General features: G+C 33.3%; 1 protein-coding gene and 1 long non-coding RNA gene across 2 annotated transcripts in view; one reads left to right on the top strand and one right to left on the bottom strand.

Moving 5' to 3' along the window:
- The window catches only part of LOC127732903 (junction-mediating and -regulatory protein-like), a 28,608-nt gene extending 20,189 nt beyond the window's left edge, over positions 1-8,419 (bottom strand). Inside the window, exons 1-4 of the mRNA XM_052242111.1 lie at positions 8,368-8,419; positions 5,344-6,261; positions 2,233-2,314; positions 1,721-1,811 (exon numbers count right to left, since the gene is read on the bottom strand). Coding sequence (XP_052098071.1) covers positions 1,721-1,811; positions 2,233-2,314; positions 5,344-6,232 — 1,062 coding nt within the window. The 5' untranslated portion in view covers positions 6,233-6,261; positions 8,368-8,419. The remainder of the gene's footprint in view (positions 1-1,720; positions 1,812-2,232; positions 2,315-5,343; positions 6,262-8,367) is intronic.
- A 2,948-nt stretch (positions 8,420-11,367) lies between these two features.
- On the top strand, positions 11,368-18,682 carry LOC127732931 (uncharacterized). Its single transcript, XR_007996507.1, has 3 exons — positions 11,368-11,445; positions 18,226-18,310; positions 18,534-18,682. It is a non-coding gene; the product is annotated as an uncharacterized LOC127732931 (long non-coding RNA).
- The last annotated feature ends 5,702 nt before the right edge of the window (positions 18,683-24,384 follow it).

Here is a 24,384-nt window from a genome sequence, read left to right as displayed (position 1 = left end):
TAATTAAATTAGTTTTCAAGTTGTGACCATTTGAAATTGTTTTTTTACAATTTTCCCATAGACTTCTATAGTAAACCCCTATGTTCTATTTTTTAGCCATGGAGGCCATGCTGGTTGGATGACAGGGTCATCGGATACATTTTTCAATCAAGATACCCTATTGAAAATTTTGGCTTAGTTTAATTCTATTTGGCCCAGTAGATTAAGTGGAGAAGATTTTTGTAAAAGATTACAAAAATTTACGAAAAATTGTGAAAAATTGACTTTAAAGGGGTCAATTGACAATTTTGATCATGTTGACTTATTTGTAGAGCATACTTTGCTGAACATTTTTGCTGTCTACAGTTTATCTCTATCTATTATGATATTCAAGATGATAACGAAAAACTGCAAAACAACCTTAAAATTACCAATTCAGGGGCAGCAATCCAACAACGGGTTGTCTGATGTGTCTGAAATTTCAAAAAAAAAGATAGATCTTGACCTGATGAACATTTTTTACCCCATGTCAGATTTTCTCTAAATGCTTTAGTTTCAGAGATATAAGCCAAACTGCATTTTATCCCCCATGTTCTATTTTTAGCCATGGCCACCATCTTGGTTAAAGAGCGGGGTCATCAGATAAATTTTTTAAACTAGATACCCTAACGATGATTTAGGCAAAATTTGGTTTAATTTGGCCCAGTAGTTTCAGAGACGAAGATTTTTGTAAAAGATTACAAAAATTTACGAAAAATTGTGAAAAAAATTGACTTTAAAGGGCAATAACTCCTTATGGGGTCAATTGACAATTTTGGTCATGTTGACTTATTTGTAGATCTTACTTTGCTGAAAATTTTTGCTGTATACAGTTTATCACTATCTATTATAATATTCAAAATAATAACCAAAAACTGCAAAATTTCCTTAAAATTACCAATTCAGGGGCAGCAACCCACAGGTTGTCTGATGCGTCTTAAAATTTCAGGGCAGATAGATCTTGACCTGATCAACATTTTTTAACCAGTCAGATTTGCTCTAAATGCTTTAGTTTCAGAGATAAAAGCCAAAAACTACATTTTACCCCCATGTTCTATTTTTAGCAATGGCCGCCATCTTGGTTGATGGGCGGGGTCATCAGATACATTTTTTAAACTAGATACCCTAAGGATGATTAAGGCCAAGTTTGGTTTTATTTGGCCCAGTAGTTTCAGAGGAGAAGACTTTTGTAAAAGTTAACAGACGACGACGGACGTCAAGTGATGAGAAAAGCTCACTTGGACATTTTGGGCCAGGTGAGCTAAAAAAAAGAAACCTAGAATGGCTTTCATACAACTACAAATACTTTGACAATAGAGCTGGTTTATACAGTGATTACACCTCATACCACCTTTATGACTGAAAAAGTGTACTGGTGTTATTTTTCCCAATATGAAAACTAAGCAAACCTATAACCTATATCCTGATTCCTAAATTTGTTTTTCTATATATGAAAAATATCAGTTAAACCAAGTTTCCAGAAAAAATATTTATGATTCAAATAGGTGTTAGAAATGTTTTACTGTAGGTGCTTGAGGTTAAATAAAGTACCCTTTTCACAAACATTAAAATTAAATCATAAGACAGCCCTAATCAAGCAGCATCATCATTCCCATTCAAATGGGTCTTTGTTTACAAAAAGTGCAAAAAGTATCCTAGCATGGGATGTAATGTATTTTCTTTGATATAAGGACAAAGTTACCTCTTCAAAAACTTTATCTTTTTCTAGAACTAACAACTTCTTTTCACTATTCAGTAAATGCAGTTTCTCTGTACTCAATTCTTCTTGTATCCTAGAATATAAAAGTGGTAAATAAAGGAAAAGAACTTTTAATCTATTTCTTTTGTGAGGTAATACAAAAATAAAACCACTTACAATGTCAAATACATAAATCAATGAATCTTTATTTATGACAAATTCTTACGAAAATCTATAATTACTAGTTCTGGTTTTTTTATTACACCTGTCTCAATTATTTCTACAAAAATTGTACTTTGAACAGAAAAGGCCAAATAGCTGAAACATGTTAAATACATGTTTTTTGCATGTTAAATCTAAGCATGATTCAATAATCATATGTTTGTTTCAAATCTAACAGTATCTATTTCCTAATAATATTACAATATTCTTCTGCAGTAAAAAGTTAACATATAAATATGCCTCATACAAACCAAAACAGGTTTTATACACATGTTATAAGTATTAAAACTAACCTGAGCAGTCGTTCAGATCCTATTAATTCAAAAGCAGTTTTTCCATACAACCTCTTATCTTCTATCATTCTACTGAGCATGGCTAAATAAAAGAATATAACATTCGATTGCATTTCTAGGTATAAGATTCTTGGTGGTCTATGGTAGTGGTTTTGCTTTGAATGCATGAACCTAAGCTGGTTTGAAGCAAATAAATGTGGATAGTGTCCACATGTGGACACAGATGATGCCCCCGCTTGCATAACATATAGTTATAAAGGGACATAACTGAAGAACGGTAAAAGTGACGCTACCCAAATTTGAACTTGATCTGAGTTTTGTGGTAATAAGCATTGTGTGTAAGTCCCATAACATTTGGTTGAGGCTAACTTAAGAAGAGAACAGAAACTAAAAATTCAGCAATTTTTCTATTTGTAAACATGCATAACTCTAGAACGGTTGGGTTTAAGTTTTATAACATTTGGTTGAGACAAACTAAAGTTAGAAAACGGAAACGAAAAATTCAGCTATTTTTATGTTTGTAAAGGGACATAACTCAAGAATGGTAAAAGTGTTGCCACCAAATTTCGTACTTAATCTGTATTATGTAGTAATAAGCATTGTGTATAAGTTTCATAACATTTGGTTTAGGCAAACTAAAGTTAGAAAACGGAAACAAAAAATTTGTACTTGATCTTAGTTTTGTGGTAATGAATATTGTGTATAGGTTTCATATTGTTTGGTTGGGGCAAACTTAAGTTACAGAATGGAAACTAAAAATTTTGCAATCTTTTGATTTATAAAGGGGCATAACTCAATAATGGTTAAAGTGACACTACCCAAATTCAACTTGATCTGTGTTTTATCAGTGGAAGTCAAAATTAAACATTGCATTGTATAAAGCATTGATTGTAGTTGATTCAACTATAATCATGGACAAAGGAAGATAACTCCAATTTTGATAAAATGCTCTCTGGGGCGCAGCTTGATACGACTGCAGAGGTCGAACCCTGAACAGTTAGGGCAAGTATGGACACAACATTCAAGCTTGATACAGCACTGAATTTGGATTGTAATTAAATATTTGACACAGCATAGGTTTCTGACACAGAATGAAAGTGGTCTAAGAACTTAAAAATTTTTAATTTACCTATTCAAACCATATCATTATTATTTGCTTTTATATATAAATCAGAAATAACCAATTTAAAATGGAAAATTCTAAAGAAAAAAAGGAAAAAAAAATCCTTCCCCAAATTTTTTGAACCCCCTTATGATTCACCACCCCCAAACTCAATCCCAGCCTTCCCTTTGTGGTATGGTACCTTGCAGTACAATTTCAGAGAGATCCATACACTTGAACACAAGTTATTGTCTGGAAACTAGAAAAATGCTTGTTTTTTGGCCCCTTTTTGGCCCCAAATTCCTAAACGTTTAGGGCAATTACCCCCAAACTCAAACCCAGCTTTCCCTTTGTGATATGGAACCTTGCAGTACAATTTCATAAAGATCCATACACTTACACACAAGTTATTGTCCTGAAACTAGAAAAATGCTTGTTTTTTTGCCCGTTTATGGCCCCTAATTCCTAAAATTTTGAGGGAATTACCCCCAAAATCAACCCCAGCCTTCACTTTGTGGTATGGTACCTTGCAGTACAATTTCAGAGAGATCCATACACTTGAACACAAATTATTGTCTGGAAACTAGAAAAATGCTTATTTTTGGCCCCTTTTCGGCCCCTTCTTCCTAAGCTTTTTGGTCAATTACCCCCAAACTCAATTCCAGCTTTCCCTTTGTGATATGGAACCTTGTAGTACAATTTCATAAACATCCATACTCTTACACACAAGTTATTGTCATGAAACTAGAAAAATGCTTGTTTTTTGCCCCTTTTTGGCCCCTAATTCCTAAAATTTGGAGGCAATTACCCCCAAAATCAATCCCAGCATTCCCTTTGTGATATGGAACCTTGTGGTACAATGTCAGAGAGATCCATACACTAACACACAAGTTATTGTCATGAAACTAGAAAAATGCTTGTTTTTTGCCCCTTTTGGCCCCTAATTCCTAAAATTTGGAGGCAATTACCCCCAAAATCAATCCCTGCATTCCCTTTGTGATATGGAACCTTGTGGTACAATGTCAGAGAGATCCATACATTTACACACAAGTTATGTCTGGAAGTTACAAAAATGCTTATTTTTGGCCCCTTTTTGGCCCCTAATTCCTTAACTGTTGGTACCATAACCCCCAAAATCAATCCCCACCTTCCTTTTGTGGTATTGAACCTTATGGTAAAATTTCATTGAGATCCATTCTCTTAAACTAAAGTTAGAGTGCGAAAACTAATGTGTCTTCGGACGACGACGCCGACGACGCCAACGTCATACCAATATACGACCACAAAAATTTTTTTGCAGTCGTATAAAAATTACTTGATATTTAGAAGAAAATAAAAATTTTGCAATTTTTCCATTTGTAAAGGGGCATAACTCTAGAACGGTAAAAGTGACCCTACCAAAATTCAAACTTGATCTGTGTTTTGTGGTAATAAGCATTGTGTATAAGTTTCATAACATTTGGTTGAGGCAAACTAAAGTTAGAGAACGGAAACCAATTTTGGGACATACGTACGTACAGACGGACAAGGGTAAAACTTAATGCCCCCACCGCTACAGCGGGGGCATAAAAAGTAAGGATGTGAAATGAGCATTTTCTTCTTCGCTAATGGGAATGACTTGTCTTCTTGTATACTGTTTCCTTGTAAATAATTATGTTAGTTTAATTCAAGCGACTCCTATGCCATTAACTCATTCTTATCATAAATCTGAATGTAAAATGTGCCAGTAGATGTTATGCAATCCACAAATAAAAAGAGATGAAGTTATACTTCGATAGTTTACCAGTTTAGCGACAGATTAAAATAAGCAATGTTGCTTGTTTCTGGATCCAATGTTTTTATATCTAAACATATTATCTTATGTAGCATTATTTACTTCACTGAATAAAATATTGTTTTTTTTTTTTTAAATACATGTAGTTTACCACTAATGACAATTTTTGGACAATTTCCAAATATTAGCTGTCTAATTAAAAATATACATGTCTATTAAAGACAATTTTAATTACCTTGATATATTTGGCAACTTGTACTATAATACTTTATGTATAATTGTTGAATATTTTCCATGGCCTGTTCTAATTGTGTTTGCCATTCAGAAAATATAGTAGCATATTGTCTTTTAAACCTTTCACCAAGATCAGAATTCTCTAAATGTTCTTTAGCTTCTGCTACTTTATAACGAGATATGGCTCTCAGGTCCAAAAATGGCTGTTGTTGATAATTATACAACACAGCTAAAGACTCATGCAGCTTCATCACAGCATCATCTTCACTTTCATATACATCTTTCATGTCATGCATATTGCTGGCATTTGTCCTTAAAAATATCACATTTTTTAACCTTTCTTCACATTTTAAGACATCACCTTCAAGATTTTGTCTTCTTAGTTCACTCATATTGTCAAAATATTCCCTGGTATCAGGTTCTTCAAATAATGTTGTCATTAGTAGATGTTCTTTACATGTATCTAATGCTCTAACAAAATATCTCTCTAGTTGGACACAAATTTCTTCATAGTCATAATCAGGTCCTGTGTATCCTAGGTATGCCCATAAGGATCGAGGTTCATCAGGTAATGGAGGTAGATATGACAAAAGTGATGGATGAATCAGACACAGTATCTCATGAATTGCCTTGAGTTCACTGAATGAAAACATTCCACTTCTACTCTGACTGTCCTCTATGTCACTAGCCACTCGGTTGTGTTGGCGACATGTAATGGCAACTTTTCTGTATACATCATTCCAGCTGACCATGAATATAAAACGTTTGGAAGATTCTGCATCAGTATTGAAGAGACCTGGTTTAACTGGTACCCAGTCCTCTAAACTGTCCATTTGACAAGTGTCTTCCATCATTGCACGTTCATAACTATACATCTTTATAAGGTTCATTTACCATTTCATTATAGGCCTCAAACATACTACAAAATGTAAATGGAAATTAAGATAAAACATAAATTATTAAAAGATAAATTTATATTGTATAAGATGTATTTTTATTGCATTATAAAATATTGTTCACACTTAAGATAAAACATAGTCGATATATTTCTATTCAAATGCATTTCTTACCACTTATCTACAGAAAATCCATATTTTTGCAACTGTCTTTAGTACATTTTCATCTAGTTCTCTTTTAGAATTCAGAATAAGATCAAGGTCAGTTGAACACTACCACCTTAGACATGTACACTTTACAATCATTCTATACACCAAATATATTTGACCTATAGCTTATAGTATCTGAGAGACACAGGCCTAATTATGAAAACAAATGTTGACCAATGAACCACGAAAATGAGGTCAAGGTAAGATAAGCCAGGTTAAACCTAATCATGAAAACTTAAAGTTGACCAATCAACAATGAAAATGGGGTAATAGTCAGCTTAACCCTCTCAGAAAGACATATACTGTGCACCTAACAATCATTCCAAATATAAATGACCTATACATGTAGTTTAAAGTACAAAAAATTTATCTGAGATTCAGACCTAGTTATGAAAACTTAACATTGACCAATGAAACAGGAAATGGAGTCAAAGATAAACTGTGACAGCTAGCTAGACAAGTTCACATTAAAATAATTCTACAAACCAAATTAAGTTGACTTATTGCTTATTTAATTTGAGGAACAAACCTAATCATGAAAAATTTATGTTGACCAATAAGCTATGAAAATTAAATCAAGGTAAGAAAAGCCATGTACACCTATAGATAGAAAAAAGTTGACCTTCTACTTGAAGTATGAGGAGTATAAACCTATAAAGAAAAATATAATGTAGGCCAATGAACCATGAAAATAAGGCAAAGTTCAGGTACACCCTATTAGAAAGGCATGTACTCTACACCTAACAATCATTCTATATATCAAATATGAATGACCTAGGCTATAACTTATAGGCGGAGGGGAACATTACATGAATGAAAATGGGATAGTAACCACCCAAAATCGGATAGTTGGCAGGTCTATTAATATAACACATGTGCTCAATGAAAGATGTAATTTCTTGATTTCTGATTTGTCTGATAATGCAAATGTATAGTTATTGTCCCTTTTTATTAAAGGGTGATCATGTTTAAGTGCACCCCCTTATTTTATATACTTGAAATCCTGACTAATACGAATACGAAAGTTTTATTTTGATTCGGTTCACATATAACAATACAAACATAAGCTCTTAAGAGCTTTTTACCGAATATAAGGTAACACAAACACAACATTAAAACACACAACATGCAGACAGGATATATAACAGCACAGTCATATCGAAATACATGCAAAGCACTTTTAAAATACATATCTAAAGCCAAAGCTGAAGCACAACTAAAAATTAAGCACAACTAAAATTAAGCACAAATAGAATATAGCACACATGCAAAAATTTAAGGCATAATAACATGTTAGAGCAACTTCTAAAATATGATAAAGCTTATCTACAAGCAGAACAACAACATTTTGAACCATTCCAAGACTGTATAAGGCTCTTAAATTGAGAAAAACTGTTTTCAGTCCTGAAATGGTCAGGTAGGCTGTTCCACAGAGTAGCAGCTGCAAATTTAAAACTTTTCTTACCAAACTGTGTAGTTTTTACATGTGGTATATCCAGTATATTACTATATCTGAAAGAATATTTACAATCTTTTATATTTAATAAATCATGTAAACAGACAGGTGCTAATTTATTGACTATATTAAAAGTTTCAATTGCCATAGATCTTTGTCTATTGTCTATTGACTAGAACACTGTATTGATGAAATATATAGTTTTCATGACAATTCACAATAGATTTAAGCAGAGTGATTCTGACAGTTCATTTCAATCAGATTTCTTATACACTGAAATTATTTAAAAGTACATTTTTAGATATGAGTGACCATCAATCATATGACTAAAATAATCCGATTATAACTCGACTTGATATCATTAAATTTCCAATAATCTTATGGTGTCTTGTTGGTAGTTACTTTATGTTTGTATATTTTGATGTTTTTTAAGATGTCTCGAGTAACTCTAGTCTTTATTCACCTATTTTCGTTTAGATAGCTTTCAAGAAAATGATGTAAACATTGGAAGGACTTGTTTCTGTAAATAGGCGTACGCTTGAGACCCGGTGGCTTTCTTCTGCTTCTGCCTGATAATGGCCACAATCAACGAGCTGATTATTATGCCATGACTTAGGTGCGCATACAGACCCCCTCCCCCCACCCCCCAATTTGATAATTTAGTTCAGCTTTGTCAGCGAGGCTTTAAAGGCCTCGACTGACGGTGCTGATGCTACCCCAGGAGGGAGAGCTCCCAATCCAATCCCTGATCGTTCTCGGGAAAAATGAGTACTTCCTGTAATCACTTCTGGATGCTGGAATTTGGAAACTTTTGTCGTGCATGTTCCTCGACAGTCGTGTTGGTTGCATAAGACGACCTTCCTTAGTTACAGCCACTTTGTTGTTTTCTATTTTATAGAGCATAGTTAGTCTAGCGTCTTTTCGCCTTTCTTTCCAGAGATGGCCATTCCAGGTGCTCAATCATTTTGCTGACACTTGAGTGATTATGGTGTTTGTTGGAAAAATATCTTGCTGCTCGTCTCTGGACCATTTCTAGACGATCTATTTCGGTTTTAAAGTATGGGTCCCATACTGGACTTGCATACTCTATTATTGGTCTTGCGAGGCTTTTGTATGCATTTTCTTTGACTGAAGTTGCTCCTATGTTTAGATTTCTCTTAAGGAAGACTATTATCCTATTGGCTTTGTTACATATGTTATTGATATGATCATTCCACTTCAGTTCGGATGTGAAGGTGCATCCAAGGTATTTAGCACTCTTGACAGGTTCAAGTTTGTGGCCATGCAATGTGTTCGATGTTGGAATGGTGTTGTTTTTGCGGCTGATGGTAAGAACGTTGCATTTGTCCGGATGGAAGGACATTTTCCATTTGACTTCCCATGTTCCCAGTTTGTCCAGGTCGCTTTGAAGGTCGTTTGAGTCTTTGTCAGATGAGATGGTAAGATATGCTATTGTGTCATCAGCAAATAGGCGGACAGTGGATTTGACCCCATCTGGCATGTCGTTGATGTAAAACAAGAATAATGCAGGACCAAGTACAGAGCCTTGGGGAACTACAGATTCTACATCAATATGTGATGAGCTCTCTCCATCCACTACGACTGCTTGCGTTCGATGGGATAAGAAGCTGGCAATCCATCTATTGATTTTACCACTGATACCGTAATGACACCTTTTAAAAATGGCTGGATCCGCCCCTGCAGATGTCATGTTTATTTTTTATTATACATATATATGTGCCTACTCTAAATACAATTCGTCTTTATTGTAGATTTCAACATTTGTCTGCATGTTATTTTAGAAATATTGTCTTTAAACTTGATTTTAATTTTGTTTTTAATACTGCAGTATCGAATAAATAATTTATAACTTTTATGAAATAAAGCAAGATTAATTTAAACTGATATTCGATGGTACTACAGTAGTAGTATCAAATTCCGAAATGGAACGCAATAATACATTTACATTTTACATAAGACACAAGATAACTGATATTCGATGGTACTACAGTAGTAGTATCAAATTCCGAAATGGAACGCAATAATAAGGGGACGAAGTCCCCTATAACAGTAGAAAAATCAACAAAAAAAAAAAAAAAAAAAAATCGGGAAAATTTCCCGAAATTTTCATTGTACTAATGAACTCAAAATTGTTAACTTTTTTTTTGTAACTTTTTTTAATTCCCGCATTTGCGCAGAAATCTACTTCCTTCTTCCGGTCTCGTTTGTCATGAGACTTTGAGTGAAATATATATCAGTCCAGTAAAATATAGGAAGGAACACAATAACAAATTCATTTGTAATTAGTCTTTGATATGAAAAAACGTTACCTGATGATAGCGTTTCTTTGTTTACATTGAACATTGAATATGACGTCATAACTAAAATCCCTAACAACAGAACCAAAATCGGAAACGTTACGGTATTTCCGTTTCTTTTTTAACAGATAAATTTAGAACTTAACATATGTTTGAATTAAAAAATTTATATAGACTTCGTCCCCTTTCACAGGTAATGCCTGCCTCATATTAAGGGGACGAAGTCCCCTATTACGGTAGAAAAATCAATAAAAAAAAAAAAAAAAAAAAAAATCGGGAAAATTTCCCGAAATTTTCATTGTACTAATGAACTCAAAATCGTTAACTTTTTTATTTTCAGACTTTTTTATTTTCCCGCATTTGCGCAGAAATCTACTTCCTTTTTCCGGTCTCGTTTGCATGAGTCTTTGAGTAAAATATATATTTATCAGTCTAGTAAAATATAGGAAGGAACGCAATACCAATTCCATTTTTAATAATTCCTTGAATGACTTGATATGAAAAAACGTTACCTGATAGCGTTTCTTTGTTTACATTGAATATGACGTCATAATATAAATAACGTCACAACTAAAATTCCGAACAACAGAACCGAAATCGGAAACGTAAGGGTATTTCCGTTCTTTTTGAACAGATTTTGAAGTTAAAACATATGTTTGAATTAAAAAAAAATAATTCATACAGACTTCGTCCCCTTTCACAGGTAACGCCTGCCTCATATTACATTTACATTTTACATAAGACACAAGATACATTGTATAATAAATTGTTAATAAATTAGTATCGCCATTTCTAGCCGAATCACTTGTGACTAACTTCGTTTGTAAAAAGAAAATATAAAAAAAAAAAATACCGAGCTCCAAGGAAAATTCAAAACAAAAAATCCCTTGACAAATGGCAAAATCAAAAGCTCAAACACATCAAACGAATGGAAAATAAGTGTCATATTCCTGAATTGGTACAGGCATTTCCTCATGTAGAAATGGTGGATTAACGTTTGCCTGTCGCGTCAGTTGGAGACAATCGGATAGCCCTTTGATTCAGAATCAAGTTTAACCATTTCTACTCTCAAGCGTCTGTAAGACGAAGAATCTCAAATATTATCTCCCCTGAAAGCGCCAGATACGATTTCCAGATCGAAATCAGTAAGGGGAAAGAACTCATTAATCTAATGCAAACATGGCGGCGATCCGGGGAAGATCTAGTTTTGTGTTTACAAAAAGGTTGGTTATGCAGATCGTATGAAGAATAATGACTTGTATCTTCGCCATAATTTATTTTAGATCATGATCTTTCGATTTATCTATATGCCTATTATAATCACACGGTGCAAATATGTTAAATCTGACTGCAAAAAAGTTGTGCTATTGAAAAATGTTAAAATTGAAATCCCAAGATAATGGGGATTTCAACTTTTTCAATTTTCTGGCGTATAAAAGATATACTTTCATATTTTTTTAAGTTATAACTTAAAATATAATTGATATATTATTGTTACTTGATATTATATGTTGAAAAAGTAAGATCGGTAAACAAAATAACGAGTTTTCAGTTGCACATGTTGCATGTGGCGTCTAAGTTCAAGACATTGGTCACGTGATAAAAGGTCAGAGTTTACCGTTTTCTTGTGAACGTGTACACCTCTTGGTTTTTTACCTCGTATCGTCTAATTGTAACTCGTACATAAATAAAACTTGTAGGGTCCAAATCTTGAGTGAATAAGCTTCATTATTATGTATACTTATTTATGAAAGGTGTTATAAAAGTAATCTAAAACAACGATGGAAGTTGAAATTTTTTTTGGAAAATTTGCGTAGGTCTACGGAAAATCCCAAATCATTTCTTAAATGGGTTTGGTAACGTATGGAGGGGTATAAAATATGAAGTAAAACCATTTTCTGCATCTTATATATTAATTATAGATCATAAATTCCCCGGATACGCAATTGTGTCAGCTTATTCGTGGCGAAGCGGAGATCAACGGGAGATAACTCCGTACACGCGTCGTAGGAAACTGCAAGTTCACAACAGTAAATTAGAGTAAAATTAATGATTGTAGTTATATTTCGACACTTTCTTGAATAACCATTCAATATTTTATGTTCCTCTACTCTTGTAACATTAAAATAGTCATGGAATGTTTGAATATGGCATTTTTTCAAGTACCCTAAAACAGGTTTTTGAAAACTTCCAAAGAAGAAAATTATAGATAACTGACTTTTCTCTGAAACTTGGACTTATTTGTATATTCTCAAACAACCTTTTGGTAGATGGAATGATACAAGTCTTTGTTTTACTTTCTTTGTATCAATATTCTTAGAAAGGATATGAAAATAAACTCAGTGTTTGTACATGTTGGTTGTTTAGAACAGTTTGTTTAAATATATTAAAATTTCACTCTAAAATTAGACTTGAATTTTTATATTTAAATAAGTATCTAACATAGAAAGTTGTTAATCTGGTGCACTGAAAATGTTCCATCAGAAATGAGATTTAACAAAGTTATTTAGACTGAAGAACTTGTCACTTTTTATGCTGATCATATGGAGAAAAAAGAGTGATATTATAAATTCTAACACAGCATCAATTGTGAAACAATAGTTCTTTCCTACAGACATTTTATTTTTCAAGATGTGAGGCTTGCCTATCAATTTACATATTTAAGATTTCACTGTTAAGAGTGGAAAAATAACTTATTGACAGAGAGTCTGTATGGGAATGTTTCTCTTGATATTTTTAAATACATTTATGTTACCAACTACATTGTATCTTTGTTTTTCTACTATGATCTGCAAAGAGATGGGTTCTTTATGTGTGACCTCAATGATTGTCAAGCATGATTATTGGTAGCCTTTATTCCTGATGTAACAATGGAAAATTCTGAGAAAAGCAAGAACTTTTAAGCAGATCCAGGTCTTTTATAAAGAGAGGGTGGATTATTCCTAATTTCCATATACAGAAAAAACATATTTCATTTCATGCCAAATAATTACATACAAGAGGGGTTTATCAGCCATTTGTCAGCAGAACTTGTGTTACAATAGAATTTAACTTTGCATTACATTAAAATACAATATGGAAAAAAATAAAATGTAGACAATACATGCCCCCTCCTCTTTGAAAATTTGCTTGATCCACCCCCGAGATAAGAAACTATATAAGATGTACAAGTTCCGTTGCTCGCTCTTAATCAAGAGAAAAAATCTGAACATCCAAAAAGCCAGAAATGGATTTAAAACATTATAATCAACACAAAGAAAAAACTGAACAAAAAGCTGTATTGCAATCTGATATCATGCAGTTCTCATAATTCCTATTGCATGTATTACTTCAAGTTTTGATTTTTTCCCTTATATTTGAATTCATAAGTCCTACAAACAACTGTTGAGTCTTTTAATTAAATTATTGATTGAATAATGAATGATTAGCTAAGCTGGTCTGTAAATAAAGTCTGAAAATGCTTTGTTTAAATAAAAGAGTGTTATTATGTCATAAAATATACTGAATCAACTTCAAATTTAATCCAAATTCATATTTAACTGCTCCAAAATGCATAGTCAATTGAACTACAAAACAAAAACCTGAGACTACTATAACAATTAACATAGAGATTGGTCACTTCCCATGTTATAGTAGTCTCAGACAAAAACAAAGCTGACTTCAATACATGTACAGTATGTTCAGAAATTTTTTGAAGAATGGACAACAATGAGATATTTATTTTTCTGATATCAGAAAAAATCTCATAGTATCAAATCAGAATGAGAGTTCTTTTTATTGAGATAATCAATTTAATCGCATTATTTACTTTAATAAAAACCTCATGATAATATCTGAATTTACAGTCATGACTTGTCAACCTCTACACTTAAAAATTTAAGGTTCCTAGGCCTAAATGTGGTTGAAATACAGACAATTTTGGTAACTTTTACAAAAAATCTCTTTTTTATGACATACCTTACAATTTCAGAATAAGCTGCATTAAGTTATATATGTATCACATATAAGAATGCTAGTTTGTATTTTAATATCATGATTATCATGATTATTGCAATAAGTTGTTATTATTCAATTAATTAAAAAAAACATCAATTATTTTTGAATTGATAGATCTGGAACTAGTACATACATTTGTTTTTTTAAACATCTATATACTATTCATTAGGGAACTTATTCAAATATATTTTGTACAAGACAGTCATGGCAGTTCACAATTACAGTGGTCATTATAAACATAATGACACAATTTATACAACCAAATCTTATTGTTGATATATGTAAACTGAAATCATTGCAGAATTTTTCTTTCAAATGATTTAATGTTTGTTAGTCACTTACTTTAAATACTTAACCTGTACTAAAATAAAGAGATGTGGTATGATTGCCAATGAGATAACAGTATAGAAACTATCCACCAGAGTCCAAATGTCTGTTAGCAGTTAAATTATAAGTCACTTTACAGACATCAACAATGAATACATTTCATTGTTATCAGGCAGATGAGGAAAAAGAGTAATGATAGCTTTTTAGCTTACTACATGTACAAGAGAATATAAGAAATATAATAATATAAATAAGGAAATAATAGAGACAAAAAAGACAGGACTTAGCCACTGGACTATATGTAAAGTGTTCCCTTACTAATCCTTAAAGGAGCTGCTGTATACTTAGAAAAAAGGTTGTTGAGGACTTGGCCACATCAATCAGCATTTTTAGACACTACATTATGGTCGATTGCAATCTGCCCTATTTGCTCCAACCTCTAATGAGTATTAAAATTAATACCTAGGGTGGGAATTAAACCCATGTATGTTCATTTACTCTATTGTTCTCTATGTACATACATGTACATGTATATGAAATATATCAAATGCAAAAAAATGCTGGAATGTAAATATGGTAATTTACATCATGTACATTATTACAGCCTCTTTTTTTAAGGACCTAGTAAAGGATTTCTTAGGCAAGGTGTATTATATAACTCTTGAAAGTAGTTAAATGCAATTGTAAAATTAATTTTATCTGCTGTTAAACAATGATAACACGATAATGGTTATTTCTAAGTATTTAGTAACAACAGCGTGCAATTTAGGTAAACAAACATCAATAATCTACCACGTGTTTGTCTGCTGTGCTTGAATATTCATAACGACCCATCGGGTTTATTTACACGAATTTTTGCTAAAGCAGACAGTTAAACATGTCTGTTTACCTAGTAAGTTCTATAAAAAATGCATTTGCTGTTATGACTTGTGTATGCATGGAAATATAATGAACATAACATTGATTATTTACCGTAAATATTGAATACACATCATTCCTGAGCTATACACACAAAACACATGGCACTGTTGTAACGATGGCTGGTAACGTATAGCCACTTTATAACAGTAAATCCCATTGGATAAGCTACCCTACACAGTACATAATATGCAAATTAATGATTGGATACGAATTTGTGTCAGCTCTCAAATCGATGGAAAAATGTAAACATTGGAATCCGCCATTTTGACATAGGAAACAAACTAATTTTGAATCTTGGATTAAAGGACATTGCGCACATTGCCAGCGTATCATGCATAACCAGTCATGTGCAAATATATCTTTTAATTAGTTTTATACACTTACTTTTCTATGTTTTAGTTAATTTAATGTTTTAATTTACTACAGAACGGAACATCGTTCTCAAAGACGCCGTAGAAAAAATTATAGGTGGCGCTGTTTGTGGGCGTAAACATTTTACATACGGGTACTTTTTTTGTCGACAAATTGACCTCTATCTGTCAGATTCAGGCGTTTGCCGTTCAACTGCCATTAAAGCGTTTGCCGTTCAACTGTTGTTATTTTATTGATATGCTAATGAAACACAACGTCAATAATTGTTTACCACCCAATACATGTCCAACTCTAGAAATAGTCCCTAATTCTGAAAAGGATGTTCAGAAGCAAAAGTGATTTGCAATTTACAACCATATGTAATGCAATAATTAGTGTTTAACATGCATGATGTACAAAACAATATACATGTTCAGCTTGGATGTTGAGTTATGCAGTGTGTCTGGTAGTTATCTGAAGGTATAATCCATAGCCAAGGTCAGCTGCCTTGGCTATCATATATGTGTCCATCTTCTTCTTCTTTCAGTTTCCGCACTCCATCATAATATTGATGACTATGTGCCGTACATCTGATCATCTATCCCACATTTATATGTACATGTAGGGCCTAGATGTCATTTAGTTGTGTCATATGGTTGCTGTCTCATCATACATTGATATATACCCTGGCTGTATCTTTTTTATTCACATTACCACAATAGAAAAGCTCATATATTACATGTATATATATAGCAAAATTGCAATTAATTATTTAATAGAAATACATATTGTACATTCCTCTTCTTAGACAGTCTGCACCAAAATCTTTTCCAACTACTAGTCCGAAGGCAAATATTCAGACATTTTCCTTGTGTGTCTAAAGTTAAACAAAGTTTTGCAAAAATTAACTAGTCCAAATAAAATTTTACTAGTCTGGGGAATTGGATTAGTGGCTAACAGTGCAGGCTGCTTCTACATTTACACAAACATGTATATATACAGTTTGTATATGTACAATGTACATGAACTGCCTCAGATGTCTTGTAGTAATGTCAGGTACAAAATGTAACTAAACTGTAGTGTGCAGGCATGAATCATGGGAAGTTATAAGTTGGATCTGGGGCCAAGTCAATCTATTGACTTGAAAAATGGTTTTGCTGCTTCTCTGCTAAGCACCCTCTGCTTTGAGGGGTAACTAGAGTAAATACTTGGTCAGCTGAGGACAATAATTAAACTGATGCAGATCCTAGAGTTGAAAACCCCCAAAGCTAGATAATGTTTGGAGTGAAACAAGTCTGTATCATATATATTAATTAACCATAAATGTAGCTCCATTGGGGGGGGGGAGCAAAATCCATCTCTGTGAAATGTCTGATACCTTAAGCCGCTCATGTCTTCCTGTAGAATGTTTACAGTAGAAATGGCATGTTAAAAAGCTGACTAAGTGGCTAAAGTGCGTCTGTCTAGCACAAAGCAGTGTTCATACTCACATTACATAACATGTAAAGTTTGCCATTGAATTTTACAGGGTTGGCAAATTATTATAAACCTGGTTTTCTAAGGTTAGGCAATACCCCCAGAAGTTGGTGATAAATGCATGTTGTACAGGGTAATGTGGTTGTTGTTTTCTTGACCCATGCTGGATGGGGGATATAGAATATTTTGTACCTTGCGTCCATCTGATGGTAGGTATACATTGTACATTTTTTGGTGTCAGAAGTTATTAAAATCATTATCAAAGGTTAATACCAGCAAGGTCTTGGAACTGTGCTGTCAAATTGTTTTTACAGGAGTTATGGATAATGCTGCTTGTTAATAGATATTATAGGGAAATTACATTGTTAGGGATTTCTTGACTACATTTTGTAAGATATTTAATACATAGAAGTATATAAGAACCCAACAAATTTTTCTCAAGTAATATATAATTGTCCTTGGACAGATAAAATATGTGCCACATTGGAAACTATCTGTCAATATTGTCATGTTTTATTTAATTTTAATTTTACACAGAACAGTTCAAACACATTGTAGTTTCATAATACCATTGCCATATATAAACATTTTACACAGAAAAACCCTGAGTTATTTTAAGAGGAGAAAAAAAAATCAATTTCTTCAATTTCTCGAACAATTTCATATACTAAATGCACAGAACAAGTATTGTATAAAATAAGGATATATGTGGTATGATTGCCAATGAGACAACTATCCAACAGAGTTTAAATGACAGGATTAAAGCAACTATAAGTCAACAAATGGTCTTCAACAATGAGTAAAACCCATACCTTATACAAGACCCTGACATAACAGAATGGATGAAAGAACATTATTTGAACAAAAAACTTTTTTCCAGTTCAAAGAATATTACTGGTAGTGTAATATTTCAATTTTTTTTTTATTTACAGATTGTTTGTTCACTGTTGGTCACTTAAGTGGGAAAAACTGATTGGATAAAGATATTAAACAGTCTTTATAGTACTGGTGAAATAGGTGAGTTTTCACAGTGGTAAATTTGTTTGTTCTTTTTGAATAGGGGACATTTCAATAGTAAAATTAAATCGGTATTAATATTTTGCATTGTAATTGGCCACTGTACCATTTGTAGTTAAATTAAAATAAAGTTTTTATGTTTTGATTTTGATAAAACAGTTTACCTTTTACTGCTATAAAATGTTTTATTCTTTATTTCATCTCTCAATTTCAATTTTTGCAGGAGACTCATCTGATTGTGGAAGTTTGTGTAGTGGAAAGAAGGAGTTACATACAGATGCTGTTTTGAATCATAAGAAATGACTGATATTAATTCATTTCTTCAATTCCTCATTAGCTTCTTCACAAGGAATAAATTGTGTAAGGAGTTCTATATTCTATTTAAAGACCTAACTTTTTTTTTCCATTTGAGTGTATGAAAGCAAATTAATTGAATTCATTCTGAAAACTAAGCTTAAATAGTTTTATGTACCGGTACATGTATATGTGACTTTATCTTTACTTGACTTTTTATTTATAAGTTATTTAAACATTAATAATTTTATTCTTTGTATGAGAAGCTATAATCAATCGACTATATATGTTTTTCTCGCCTGCGATGAAAGTCCGGGAAAGTGAGACATAAGGGTTCCTTTTCTGGCGATGATGGCTCTGGCATCAACAATTGTTAAGTTTGCTGCTTAAGTTAGTAAGTTTGACAGGTATTACTTGTGATAGATCATTGATATTTAATATAAAGTTGTATTACTATCAGTACATATCAGTTTGACAACTATTTTGAGGACCTGTCCCTAGGATATGGTGCAGTGACTTGGATTTAGAGATTTTCAATATTAATAGAAAAACAAAGGATATGAAGTATCCATCCATGACACAAAATCAGTAAATGCACAACAAAAAAGCAAAGGAACAGTGCTTTTATTGCTGTTCTTCATCTCAAAGTCACAGTGAGACCTCAACTCGGAGCAAAAAAACTCTCACTTTACTGCAAGTTGAAGACAGCCCCTAGCACCGGCTTTAGCAGAATTCTTTGCAAAAATAATTTGGATAGACTTTGTAAGATGTAACACCACTCAATCGGGTTAAGTCGAAAAAGAACATACTGGAAAGTAGTACATATTTAAAACAAAAAAAATTTACTGCTTAAGCTAGTTTGATAGGATCTAATTCTGACACATACATTACAATATATCCAAAAATAAAGTAATTGTCTGATACAGAAGTTTTATGTGTTTTAAATAATAATGCTGTTTTTGCCTTCTTTGTTTTTATTCCCTTTTAAAATATATCATTTTGTCCAACAAATTTTAAAAAAATCTGCATTAAGGCTTTGTAATATTGCAAATATTTGACCTGATAACAATTTAGACTGTTGGAATCATCATTGGCATCATAATGATATCAAGTTTGACCTGACATGAGGAAGGCAAGTGTCATAAACTTATGAAACAATAAAATTGAGAATGGAAATGGGGAATATGTCAAAGAGACAACAACCCGACCAAAGAGCAGACAACTGAAAGCCACCTATGAAACAAGTTTGTTTTGGATCAAGAAAATACTCAAATTAATACAATAAACAATGTATACATTGACATATACACACATTAAAAATAGATGAGTTGTGAGAGAATCCTTTTTTTTTAAGCTAATCTGGCAAAAGTGACTAATTGTGTCTTCATACTCAGTTCATTGTTTGTCATCTGTAAACCTTTTAGCTCACATCCCCATAAAGCCACTGAACTACTGTATAAACTTACTTGTTGTCCATTGTAAACTTTTTACCAAACTTGAGGTGAATGGTTCTTATGGTGTCTAGTATAAACTTTGTTGATTTTTATTCTGGTCAGTCTGTACACAGCAAACACTTTTGGATGAGTCTTTAAGGAATTATTACCCTTTAATAGTGATTTAATCAATTTTTGCATTTTGGGCAAATTCAATAGTAGTTTAAAAGAGAAACTGTAACCAACCAAAATGATCAGCAATATGCATTGATTAACAAATAAGATATGAGTGCTGAATTAGAATGGGGTCTATAATGTAAGAGAGTGGTCATTTTTGAAGATGCAAATACATTTTTGTTTCGCCTTGACGGAGTCAAAAAGCGAGACATAGGTATGCTGTTTCCAGCGTCAGCGGCGGCGGCGTCAACAATGTATTAGTTTGTGATTAGGTCTAGTTCATGGTGAACCACTAGTGGTAGGTCAATGATATTTGGTATGCAGTTGTATTAGCATTGGCACATCTCATTACCATGGAGATTATTTGGCCCCGCCCCCTCAGTCAAGGTCTATTGACTTTGAAACTTTTCATAGTTTACATGTATTAGTTTGTGATTAGGTCAATTTATGGGGAACCACTAGTGGTAGGTCAATGATATTTGGTATGCAGTTGTATAAGCATTGGCATATCTCATTTCCATGGAGATTATTTGGCTCCGCCCCCTTAGTCATGGTCTATAGACTTTGAAAATTTTGCTAAGTTAACATGTATTAGTTTGTGATTAGGTCAGTTCAAGGGGAACCATGAGTGGTAAGGCCAATGTTAATTGGTGTTCAGTTGTATAAGCATTAACACATCTCATTTCCATGGAGAATATTTGGCCCCGCCCCCTCAGTCATGGTCTATTGACTTTGAAACTTTTGCTTAGTTTACATGTATTAGTTTGTGATTAGATCAGTTTAAGATGAACTGCTAATGTTAAGTCAATGATATTTGGTATGCAAATGTATTGGTATTTGCAAGTATCGTTTCCATGGAGATTATATAGCCCCACCCCTGATCATGGTTCATTGACTTTGAAACTTTTACATAGTTTACAAGTTAATGTTTGTGTTTAGGTTTGTTTAAAGGGAACGACTTTTAATAGGTCAATGGTATTTGGTATGCAGTTGTATTAGCATTGGCACATCTCATTCCATGGAGATTGTTTAGCCATGTACCTTCAGTCATGGTTCATCGACTTTGAATATTTGCATAACTTACCTGTGAAAGTATTGCTATTTGAATTTCAACATTTGCATTATCAAAATTACAAAAAGGCGAGACATATCTCTGTGATAACAGTTTATGTAGATCCAAGTGAGTGACAGAGACTATTGTCTAGTTAAAAAAGCTTCCCTGAAACTACTGAACCAATTCAAACCAAAGTGACATGATCGATGGTGCTTAGTGGTGTGTAAAATATTGCTTAAATATTGTATGTCAATAAAAGACGAGTTGAAACAAAAAAAGATCAGCATTTTAGGCGCATTGAGCCTGTAGTTTACCGTTTTGCTGTGACTGATAACAGCTTCATATCAGGATCAGTGCTGAACTTATATACTTTGTTGTGTCTTTCTGACGAAGTTTTGTTTATCTTTAAAATGTCACAAAGAGTGGGTCATGGATTAAATTGACCACTGTCTCGAGTCACAGGGAGGACTGGGCACTAACAAACATTATTAACCCTGCCAGGTTCTGTATGCGTTTGTCCCATGTCATGGGGGATCAAATTGAGAATGGAAGCGGGGAATGTGTTAAAAGAGACAACAACCCGACCAAAGTGCAGAAATCAGCCCATAGCCACCAATGGGGGTCTCATTGGGTGGTTCTGATCCCGGATCCCGCTTACTGTTTTGACAGATTCCCGTATCCCGCCTACACTATGTACGTAAGCAATTCTCATTTCCCGTATCCCGCTAGACTTCATTTCCCGTTATTATTTCAATAATTTGACTTTCACGTGTCACGCTTATAAAAAATCGGCAATCCCGCGTCACGCTTAGACCCCAATGAGACCTACACCAATGGGTCTCATAGGCGGATCCAGGCCCCCCCTTTCGTGGGAAAAATTTGGTTGATTATATAGGGAATCACTGAAGCATGACTGGAGCGGGCCCCCCCTTAGGTCAGTCAGCGGGCCCCCCTTATGAAAAGTTCTGGATCTGCCACTGGGTCTTCAACACAGGTGCTGCAGTATTTCGGTGATTGTCGTTGGTTGCTGGCATTCATATTTTATTTTCGTTTCCGATTCTGATAGTGTGTTTTCAAAACGAGAATCAAAAGAATTTGTAAAGATTTGGGGCGGTCCAGAATTGCTTGTACGATTTAATGCTAAACAATGATATATTATCCAATTAAAGGGGGCGTACGCATTCTACGCCCTCTCCCTTAATCCATACATAATTGGATTGAGGTGAGGGGATGGGTAGACAAGTGGACCCGCCCACCCTTATGGGACTACATGTCTATTGCATATAGACTGTATGCCCCACTCCTGATGTTTTTTAGTGGTTCCCCCTTTTTTTTTAAATCCTGGATCAGCAACGGAAATGGTATATCAGAGACATATATACGTGCGCGGATGTCTGTCTGTGTGAGTTTAATTATCTAGTGTGGTATATTTTTTTAGCAATTGTTTCTATATTGTCTCTTGACAAAGAATTAAAATATATATGTCTCTGGGTATATGAAACATTTTGAAGATGAAAAAAGGGTAAAATATGATGTAAAGCAATGCATATATATTACTCTTCAAGGGTATTTTGAAAACACACATTGGAACTGGAGCAAATGCATGTAGGGCTGGCCTACATCTGTGGTAACATCCCTTTTCGTCATCAATACAAATAAGTAGGATTATTTATCCAATGAAAGAAAAATAAATACCTATCGGATCGCTTGCCAACCCGTGTATTAAAAAAGTAAGATATGATCATGAAATAACGTATTAAGGGAAATCATGAATTTATACAAAATATATTCATTCGTATATCTGCATATCCTACCGAGAGTTCAAATTTTTAAATTCATAATGAGAAAAAATACAATCAGTTAAACTGACAAATTCTTTGAAAAGGAATAAACCATAAAGGTAATGAAAACCGTGTGTTAAACTTCAAACACAATACCAATATCAAAGGTTACGGCTACAGCGATTATTAAAAAGAAATAGAAAGGGAGTCATAAAATTTAAATTGCATGAATTATAATATAATAGCCCAATCATTTTATGACCTCGGAGTCAATACTTTCTATTTCTGTTTTCTGATATTTTCATTGCTTATTTTACTATTTCTTATATTTCATTTTCTATATACCGTTTTTACTATCAAATGCACCCCCCCCCGGGCCCCCCCCGGCCCCCCCCCCCCCAAATAAAGAAAGAAAAATGAAAATATCACCAAAAACCCGGCTTTGAAAAAAAAGGATAATGCGCACGTTTCCGGACTAGTGTAACAAGAGAGAGAAAAACAACCGTACGTAAAATCATAGCTGTATAAAAAACACGCACATCTATGGTAAAATCCAGGATTTGTATAGTGAAATCAAATCCTTGGTAAAATGAAACAGTCAGTCGAATACACCGCGGACCAAGCATAAGCTAGTGTACATGAAGTATTGCAGATTAACGACAAACTATCTTCTATTAATTCGATCACACAAAAAAATAAGAAGCAAAAAGCAGAAAAAACAAATTAATTAATAAAAAAAAACACTGTCGATAATGGTTATACTCTCTACAACAGTATAATGGAGGAACGACGGTGGCGCGTGGTTGTGATTAATACGCCGCCTAGATAAACAAAACTGTGTATTGACCTTTTAGTGATAGAAAAACAGAGTTCAAATATATAAATATTCATGTTATAACTTATTGTCATGCTACCGTCAAAACTTTTAAACCAATAGCATGACACAAATTATTTTTCGAACAGCTCTGATATTTTCTCATAAATTATAGTCAAACCCAGAGAGGTTCGAACGAAATCTTCCAAGCATAGTATCATTGGTTTCCTTCCCCCTTACTTATATTCCCCTGTCGAAATGGATCTGAAAGTAAAAGAACATCAACAAACAGAGATTTCAGATCATTTTGTGAAATTGCAAGATGCAAAAAAGTATAATGTTAATTTTGTTTTCAAAATACAAATACATTAGAAGAAGAAATGTGTTTATTTCCAATTTAAGGCCCCGAAGGGCATAAACATTTGGCATATATATTGATTTAAGGTTCATGTACGTGGACCCTATGCCTATGGTGAGGGTTCATAGTCTAATGGTTAAGACCGATGGAAATAGTGCTGAAG

The sequence above is a fragment of the Mytilus californianus genome, unplaced genomic scaffold (genome assembly GCF_021869535.1).
Source record: "Mytilus californianus isolate M0D057914Y unplaced genomic scaffold, xbMytCali1.0.p SCAF_3, whole genome shotgun sequence".
NCBI classification, from domain to species: Eukaryota; Metazoa; Mollusca; class Bivalvia; order Mytilida; family Mytilidae; genus Mytilus; species Mytilus californianus.
The sequence above is the reverse complement of the archived record's forward strand: the minus strand, read 5'-3'. Positions and strand labels throughout refer to the sequence as shown.